General features: G+C 36.5%; 1 protein-coding gene across 1 annotated transcript; it reads right to left on the reverse strand.

The window, feature by feature from the left end:
- Window positions 1-36: 36 nt before the first annotated feature.
- On the reverse strand, window positions 37-10,334 carry LOC112573357 (uncharacterized protein F21D5.5-like). The gene is made up of 9 exons (XM_025253648.1): window positions 8,898-10,334; window positions 8,282-8,463; window positions 7,592-7,681; window positions 6,542-6,662; window positions 5,162-5,289; window positions 3,151-3,282; window positions 2,598-2,700; window positions 597-2,371; window positions 37-395 (listed from the first exon to the last, which is right to left on the reverse strand). The coding sequence occupies exons 1-8, from the start codon at window positions 9,130-9,132 to the stop codon at window positions 2,118-2,120; spliced, it is 1,245 nt and encodes a 414-aa protein (XP_025109433.1). The 5' UTR covers window positions 9,133-10,334; the 3' UTR covers window positions 37-395; window positions 597-2,117.
- Between the last annotated feature and the right edge of the window lies 1 nt (window position 10,335).

Here is a 10,335-nt window from a genome sequence, read left to right on the forward strand (position 1 = left end):
ACTCACTCTCTCACACAAACATTTCTGACCCCAAAATAGCAGTGCTTAACTGTAATTGTGATCAAAAATACCATCCAAAAATTTTTTATAATTTACTTACAAAACCAAAATATTAAATTACAACCAGAACTTCATGCTGAAGAAATAATAAAATTGAGAAAATAAAGTGTCAGCTGAACAGGTTTAAACTTAGAGAGAGGTTAAGCCAGCATGATAACAGATAATGCATGAATGAATCCTAGGACAGAATCTAGGAGTCTATCCTGCAGAGTGGTTTCATCTGCTTTGCCAGTAGTACATAAAGTACATTTACGCTGACCTCTTCACCCTACGCAAGTTCCAATGGCATCGGACTAACCACTACAATCTGGAAAGCAAATTATTTCAGTAAGCACCTTCACACAATTGACATGGAACCCCCAGGGAAAGAGAAAGCGAGGAAGGCCGAGAAACACCTGGAGACGGGACCTCGCCGCCGACACCAAGCTCACCGGATTTGGATGGGGTCAGCTGGTGACGGTAGCCCAGGACAGGAGGCGTTGGAGGGCGGTCGTCGATGGCCTATGCACCAGGAGGGGCGAAGGGCATAACTGAACCTTCACACAATGAGCTCAGACCATATCCATGCATATGGCGAGATATAAAAATATAGCAAATACAAATTATTTGTTCCTTCTTGCCTTTTTTGCTGATTTATATAGTGTAATATGGAAAGGTGGGCAAGATGCATTGAATTCTGGTCTCTCACCTCTGATGTCTGAAGAACACAAAACCATGTCATTAGCTAAAAGTTTTGATATGAATATGGTTGTAATTATGCGCACTGGATTAATCTCTCAAAAGTGTTTACTTAAATCTGTTGCTTTAATAAACACAAAACATTCCCTAACAACCAACAGGAGTATATTTCTGAGGTAGAAATAGCAGAACAGAGCTAATATATTACATCGCCTAGTTGCCTATTTACATCAGTGCAAAAACACAATGATGTAGCCAATATGGTTCAACAATTTTACATTAAAAATTTGCATCACATTTTCAGCGCAGATAAAGTGTCCAAAGTGATAAAATCTTCAATCAGAAGTGATGAAATCTAAAATATTTTGACAGATGAACTGTTTACTAGTAACGAAGATGTAATATAATAAAGAAAAATTTCATTTGCAGAAGCAGTAATGTCTGATACAACCTTCTTCTGCTGAATTGCTTGTCGACACCAGCGTACAGAAAAAGAAACTTAAAGCACTGACACTAGACTCAATTAAGGTAGTGCACAGTGAACATAATATACATGTTCACTTTTTCCTGTCACTGACGTGCATGTACATGAACGTGCATATGAATGCACACACACAACCTTGCACATACATATAAACGTAAGCACATGCATACACATGGCCCTTATGCTACATAAATAATGTATTTGGGAAAATGAATAAATGTCATTCAATAACAAGACTTGAAGAGTAAAACAATAAATTAAAGAGTTTACAATGAGCCTATCCGCTATAACAACACTCATTTTGAATACTCTGTAGACTAAAACATAAGCTAAAGCACATTCGTGATCTATAAAAATGTGACATATATATATATGTAACAAAAAATGTATTTAAAAAGGTAGCAAATATGGCACTTTATCACAGAAGGTGGGATTTAGAGATACGTGAAAGACAATTTCTTACTTCAACATAATTTATAAATTACTGTATGGCAATAAGAGATCAAAAATGTTAGAAAAATGATCAATGCATACCAGGCTTATTAACCTCATATTTGTTAGGTGTAATTTTTGCAAATAAAGTCTCTCAGCCTAAACATAACTTTCTTTTTACTTCATATTTAACAGTGAGATTTATGTGATACAGCATAAATTTCTATTATGATAATGTCATCAATATTCACTGCATTAGGCTAGAGAAAGGTTTACAGATCATATTACAGAGGATTATGGGTAGCTTTGAAAATAAACACACTGAAAATGACAGGCTTGTATTCATTCTGAGCATTAAATTCTTTAGTCGTAGTCTTTGTCTTCTGGTGCACACAGCCAGCATGTTCTATGTGTGGGTGGGCAAGGGTGCACATGGTTAAGTGCAGCCAGATGAAATTAACAGCTAATGACCAGCTGTAGTCCATTGTTTGAAGATGTTTTCATCTCGTGTACTGGCAAACCTTGGCACAAAATCCACTTTTTTAATCTCTGTGAATCCTTCATCCATAGCAGGCTCTTCAAAGTTCTTTTTGAACATATTGTATCCAACATCTGGCACTCGACGCACACCACCATCAGTCTGATTTTGCCGCACCAAGTTCAGATGATGAGCCAAAGCCAATGAAGTCTGAAGCCAAAAGCATCGACATGGTACACCTGTGAGAGAAAAATCTCTCCATAAACATGCAATTAATTTAATCATGGCAAAAGATCCTAAATAAAACTATATTGTACTGAAAGTCCTTTTTTTTTTTACAATGCAATGAATAATATAAATCACAAGGTAGAAAACATGAATATCTCAACTGCATGTCTAAAAAGATTGTGATAAGATTACTAGGTGTTCTTCAAACTGCCCTATCCACCACTTTTGTATATTTACCAAACTCTTTTGCTAGCTCCAGAAAAGCCCCACGTGCAGAACGGGATGGGTTGGTATTATCTACAACAACACTCTTGCCACTGTCCAAGGCCTCTCTGGCAACCTGTCAAATATAATTTAAGAACAGACATATTCTGTAAGTTTCTAAAAGTGTGACTGATACACACAAAAATATGTGAAACTGTTATGCTCCTTACCTTTGTTAACTGTCTATATATTACCTAAATTCTATCCTAGGCATTTGTGTGACTTTCCTCTCAATGGATTTTCTATGCCTTTATAATATAACATTTCTATAGCTAAAACTTTTGATTGGTTAAAGGATGAACTTCTACCTTATGGATAAAGATTTCTGCACTACAATTTTCTAATGCTATGTCTCATCATCATCTTATTTTATCAATTTTGCCTGCTTTAGTCAAGGACTGGTAACACTTGTTGTGGCATAATATATAAACTTGTTATACCTGTCATTTCATATGAAAAGTATATTCTACTTGACAGAAGTGAACAACCGCTGCATAAAATCACTAAGCACAATCTTTTTTCTGACCTTGAGACATTTTTGTACTGTTCCAAGGGTGTCACGATTAACAGAAACATAGCCATTTGGCTGAAAGTACTGCTTTGAAAATGTGCTTTTTCCTGATGCTGGTACTCCCACCAGTACAAGAAGCTCCTGATTCTGAAACATGCATGCAAACACACACACATCAGACACAGGTACACTAAACAGAGATATAACCAAACAGCAGACAGATTGAGCACAGACAGGACTAATATTTGACCATGGTCACAAGCAGATAATAAGTCATTCACCACCCAGATCAGAGCAGTGTTAGTCAAGTAGTGCTAAAGGTAGGCTGACTGACATGGTTCCAGGAGACTGTCGAAATATTGGAGTAGCTGATGAAGGACAACTTTCTTCAAAAGCTTGGATAAAAAAAGGAAGGTTGGAGGCACTTAGATTGATACAAGCCATGTTTTGAGATGTTGCTGTATGCTTTTCAGGACCAGACTTATCCAGTTGCAGAGAGAAGGATGCTGGGAAGTGGTAAAAAGTAGTAACTGTTTCATAGGTAGCACAAACATAAAGGGAGTGTCACAAGAAGCACTCATTTACATTAAAATCTTAACCAGTCCTTGTGAAGTGCAAAAAAAAAAAACCAACCCCAAACTCGCCGTTTACATAATTTTTATCGTTATTACATTGTTTCCTTCTTAACCCGTTAAGTGCCCATTTTTTTTTTCTAAATATTTTTTACTTTATTCCTAATCATCTTAGTGCTGGTACAAAGAAAAACATTTACTTCCAATTATATCATCAGCATTTTGTCTGTAATTTAAATTTGTAGTCTGTGGCACACACCATCCATTTTTGATGTCATTTCTGAAATCAATCCACACGTAGTCCCACATGACATTTGGAACATTGTTTTCTTGCATTTTTCTTACACACTGCACATTTCCGGTTTGCTCATTTCTGTGAAATCCAAATGTCCTTATGTCAATTGAGACACGACGGATTAATGATTTGGGGAAAGATTTTCTCCCTGTCCAGCCTTTTTGGAAGTAATGTTTATGGAAAAGGTGTGTTTTCAGTGCAAGTTTAAAGGATTCAATAGTGCCTTCATACACCTGCATCTGATAACAATAGCCAGTTTGTGAGCAGCCGATCACCAATTACTTGAATCCAAACCTTACAGGTATACCACGGATAAACTGCTTGGGATAATGATGGTCATAGCATTGAACCATTTGTTCATGAACACTCACACTTTCAGGGAACACGCCTAATTGCAGAAAGTTTTCGTTTAGTTTGTTGATCCCGCTAATGATGAATTTCAACAAATCCAGGAACATCAGCTAGGTTCTTCGTCATCGATAATGCTGTCACCGATATCTTCATTGTCAGAAACTGCATCAACTTGTTCTGGAGGAAGTTCCATAACATCTATAAGACCATTTTTGTCATCTTCATCATCAGAAGCAAAATGGTCATTGGAATGTATAAAATCTTCTATTTCTTTCAAGGACAGAAGATTCTCTCGAGCCATTTCCTGTTAAATGCACTCAAAAAATATTTGCTGAGAAGTCCACTCAGTATCATCCATGAGCTCCAAATGGGGCTTGAGGTATTTTGGTCCATTATATGCATCCAAATTAAGTGGCATAAAGAAAGTGCTATTAACCCATTCAACACTCACCAAGAATAAAGATAAATTCACCGTCAACAAAATATTAGCCTTGGTAGTTATTGCATCTTCTTCTTTCAAAGAACACATTTCCCTTTTCTGATGAAAAGCGGTGACTGATCCAGAGAAATGTTCTCCTGGGCACAACACAAGATAAGCATGTGATCACTGTACTTTGCCTCTCACGGGGGAGGTCCTCCTTGATCTCCTATCCTTTTTTTCTGTGTGACTGACAGATAGCATTACTAGATATGGGGATCACGGCAGTTAATGGGTTGATTTGGGACTGTTTTACACTATTCCAAACTAATGGCAATCTAGGCTACCTTCAGAGATACATTCTTAAGTGCATGAATGATCATAAACTACCTTCTTGTGGTGCTGTTCTTTGGACTTAGTTGTTGGCACTGACATCAGGAACTTCACAGGATCAATTGAACCCCACTCAAATTTGGCTGCAGATTCTCCTAAGAAGAATTCTTCTGGTGTATAGAATTCTGTAGTAAACAAGCAACATATTTTAGTTAACCCTATAGGGTTCTCATGCCCTTGTGGATTAATAAAGTTGTATGGTACAATTAAATAAACATCCTTCTCCCGCACCCATCTATAACCATGAGAAACAAAATCCTAAATGTTCAGTTTTCTTAAATATGTTCAAAACTAATTCAAGCTCTCTAGTTTAATTTGTACAAATATTTTGATTAAAAAGTATATTCTATGTCAGAAATGGGTCAAGATCAGCTTTGTATTTTCTGCTTATTTCAAAACTAAACAACAGACATAAAATGAAGTTCAAAGTTTCTGGACAGTTAAGAGAACACAAAGCTGTCATTAGTTTGTAACAAAAAAAAAAAAAAAAAAGTTTTTTTGTTTCCCCAGAGTAAAATGGATTGATTTTGCTTCTGATGTCACTGTCCTTTGTAGTTAGTGTGAAAGCTTCAAGATCATAATTTGCCATAAAAGTGATCCTAGTGTGATCACAGGAAATTATTAGTTCTTGGTCTCCTTGCAAGATGCAGACATATGCAGTTATTCAAAGATTTATATCTCTTGAATGAAATATCCTTGAGGTTTTGAGACTAAGTATCTTGTAATTAACTAATCCTAATTGAGAAAAAAGTGTTATCAGGTTAACCTTAAAAATCTACAGAAAAGCAAGAAAACTGTTTAGAAAAATCAGATGAAATTATTACACAATATATAAGGTATCAAATTCTCCCTTTCTAGAGGAATTAGAGTATTTTTGATTCATAAAGTTTACAAACAAGGATTTTGAGTCAAGATTTGATTTCCAATGACAGTTTTCCTTCTGATGATGATGATGACGATGATGATAATGGTCCTATAGATATTATGAAATTTCCTCCAGAACAAGACTTGCTGCTGAACTTCAGGATAACACTTTGTTTCACCAGCACAATGTATGTGCTATAAAGAGAAGGATGTAACCATCCTGGTGAATGTTTTCTAGGTTCTGCTTTGTGAGTGTGCACACATTTGCTTTTAGTCTGCAATGGTTTGTATACAGGCAATAAACTCATGTTTAGTCGCATGGGAATGTCATGTTCAAGCCTGTCTCCAATTTTTGTTAGTGTGTTGATGCCAGCAAATTCAACATTAGCTTGGCAGGACTGATTACATTATCTCTTCTTCTGAACATGTTTCCATGTTTTTACACTGTAAAGACCATATTCTATTTATTTTTATGAATCTTGGGTTGGTTCCAACACAGAATAATTCACCTACTAATGCCAACGTTGGCAGCAAACATCCGATCACTGCATGAAAAGTCCTTAGGTTTTTCCTTAGCCCACCCTTTAGGACGTCCAGCTGCATCTCCAACATAAAAACTCTTTGCTTTGTCAACCTGAAATTAGTCAATAAATCAAAAGCCATCACAATCTCAATTTTTCACGGTAATATGTAGGTGTGTTGAGATGCATTGGTGTCAATGATGTGGGCACATACATGAGTGCATAGATGATTTAGCTGGTTAGAGAAAGGGAGTGAAAAAAATCGCTAACATTCATCTTCCTGCTTTTGGTAAGTAAAACGTCTTGCAGTATCCTTATAATTCCTAGACTGTGGTTAAAACGTGTCTCTTAATCTTCTTGTTTCAATACTATGAAAAGATTAAGTTTGGTAGAAATGTGACTTACTAAAAGAAGAGGTCAGTCAGGCAGAATTTTCCAGTTTTCATTAGGGAAGCATATTACCAGGAAAGAGAATAGTAATCTTGTAAATGAATCCCATGATTTCATATGTAATTATGGTGATGCATCACTTAATGATGAAGACATGTTTAGAGAAATATGTTCTTAGGCAATTTCATTATTGTGTGAAAATGAAGAATGTTTATTACCATTATCAAGTATCATGGACTGTGCATAACGGTTATTCTTTTTCGATGACTGGCAGCATCGTAGATTTGTTCATACTAGCATTATAATTTTAGTGAACCGCTGTCATACAAGTGGTCTGTCATTAATCATACAGTCATCATGCAGCCTGGAAGTCTTATGGGATCGCTATTGTTTATGTCATGGACTGAATATATGTTATGCGGCACATAACTGTACAGCTTTTCACAACTACATGCATGGGAAACTATACTTTCTTAGTACCATAATGTACTTTTAGAGAATAAATGTTATACACCAAAATAGGAAAAATTACTTAAAAACTGAATTTCGAGAAATAATTTCCACACAATTTTCCAGTGTCAACATTCTGCTCTCTCTCATTTTTAACCTAAAAAATTGCAAAAAAAAAGAGAGGAAAAAAATCACAACTCACCACAACACTTTGATTACAGCTCTCGTTCAAATACTCCCACATCAAAGGTGATGGCTTTCGATAGTGATTAGTTCCTGTGCATATAAAAACCTGCAAAGAAATTGCACGGATCAGCAACATGTTTCTTAAATTCTTGGCATAATTTTCGACACTGATTGATAGCATTTTTGTGTCTGATAATGTTACGCTGATCAGGCAGGCCAGAAACAATGGCTAAGAGACCCATGTTTTTAAATTTCAGTCAAAAGTATATAATTCGTTCTGTAGGAACATGCATAAGTGATAGACAAGCTTATCAATAAATTGTGATAAAAAAAAAATCAAACTTATTCTTTATGCTTTTTGTATTTCTGATCCAAATGCTATTTTCTTTAGAAATTTCACAGCTTTAACTAAGACTGAAAGGGTTTTGGTTGTAATAATCAACTTCTTTTGAACAACTCATATCAAAAGACAAAACACTTTAATGCATTATTGAAAAAAAACATTTTGACTGCACTGTAAATGGTTGTGCTAATGACAACTGTAACCCACTAGTAAAAGTCATACAGACTGCATAATTTCTAATGCAGGTGTTGTGTTAAGTGAATTTTAAATACAGGGTAATACAATACTTTTACCTTTACTAAGAAACAAATATTTCATGACAGGACATGATTGCTGATACCAACCAAAACTTTTGTCACTCACCTGTACTGGAACAGCAAGCTCCTTAATGATGGCTTCTACCTTGTTCCTGACTGTTTCAGGTTTGACCTTGTCCTTTTCAATACCTGCTTGGTTTGTGAAAAACACCAGACGGTATCCATCTTCATCCAGACTGCATAGCTTGCCTGGTACACTTTTGTCCCACCATTCCCAGTCATTTTCACCTGCCAAAATATATGCCCCAAAAGCATACATGTGCACTTCCTCTCTTTAGTATTTCTAAAGAGGTGAAATACTTATTTATGAAATATTTAGTAGAGAACACAATATTCCCATATTTCATTTACATGCATCATCAAATTATATGTGATCCATAGTATCACAAAGGTCACTTATCTCAATTTTGCTAAAGCTAAAAGAAAAAAAAACGAATGACAAGGATGGAGGGGCGTTGTGGGAGGGTTGTAAAACAGAATTCTTGCATTTATAAAGTACATGTATATGTGACAGCTCGAATACCCTTTTCCTTATTACTTCTTATAATGAACTCTCCTAACTTCCTGATTACCAGAAAGATATAAAAATCCAAGTGAAAAGTAACGGCCCAACAAGCCGTGTTCTGTATGCTCATAATTATTAGCAGAAATGTCTCATTTACCTGTAGCGAACTTACGCCCACTTTTTGTCTTGATGACTGTGAAGTCAATATCAAAGCTCGCCACCTTCTCTCGACCCTCCAGCTCGGAGGAAGTCAACACAAGTAAGGGACACATCCCTTTATGCATGGTCCCAGCTGAGGACCAGTTAAGACCCCAGCCTAAATCTGTCTCACCCCTTGCCTTTTTAACCCGCTTGGCTGTGTCTACCACAGCCTTTCGTTTGGGTCGACTCATGATAACCGAACGACTGCCTTCTTACTGTTGAACAGATATTTCACTTCCTATAGAGTTTCTTGGGGCACTTCGATGCATGACAGGCCTATATATACAGGCAGCTAGTGGGTGAAGGTCAGTCAAATCACGTAATACAAGTTCAAACGACAAGTATGAACAGGATTGGTACCCGTTAAAAGCTACCCAAACATGCAAGTAGCAACACGCTTCAAGGGAGGCAACGCCAAACGCGTGCTTCGCGGAGACAACGATTGGTTCTCGTTCTTGTATAGTAATCAAGCAAGCTTGAGGATCCCGTATCCAGAGGTGGGCGTAACTCCTTAAACAAGATCGACGGATTGCACAGCTTATATCATTTATGTAAACATTTTAGTATGCTTCTCATACTTGCTGCCTGTATATAGCCACATACTTGGGAGAAATCGATCTCTGCATGAGTACAGTCTTTTTAAACGAGACACTTGTCATCGCTGCCTTCATACACATACGAGTGCTGGTTAACTCGCTAAAAGACCCACACTTCCTTTAGTGATTGGCATATGCATATTTCTCCTGCTTGTCAATACTAAGTATTGAAGATCATTTATAAATATCCACGATCATGCCAACTACCTGCGCTACACGCGATTAAATTCACGCGGTAAATAAAAAAGTTTACCTGATTAATAAATTCGCAATATTTTAGGCAGAACTTCATCTGTAAAACACAGTGATTCCTCTAGATTCTCTGTCGACAAACTAGTGTTTACTTAATCTGAACTTAATCTGTTAAAATTGTTAAGAATTGCGTTGATTTACTATCGACTTTTAAGCTGACCACGATGAATAAAATTAAAATATCAGCTACAAATATTTGCTTGGTTTTAGTCCCACTTCTCCTCTCAGTATCCTTAGTATCGTTGAAATGCTTTAACAAACTTTCATTCCATTTTATTTGACAGCAAACGCGCGCAGAAACACACAGTTAAGGCGCGATGCACACACAATTTTTAAAAAAAAAGGTCTCGTCTCGATTACTGTCATTGACATCTCTCTTCACTGGACAAGCATTGCAGACATACGGGTTGTAATAGCGAAACGTAAGCTTCAGTTTCAAGCGGATAAATTGATATGTTCGACAATCACCATAAAGGAAATCGTACAAAAGGCAACTCGCATCCATATAAACAGAGATAAAAAGATATGATATCGTTCGTTTATTTA

Source organism: Pomacea canaliculata, linkage group LG10, assembly GCF_003073045.1.
Source record: "Pomacea canaliculata isolate SZHN2017 linkage group LG10, ASM307304v1, whole genome shotgun sequence".
NCBI classification, from domain to species: Eukaryota; Metazoa; Mollusca; class Gastropoda; order Architaenioglossa; family Ampullariidae; genus Pomacea; species Pomacea canaliculata.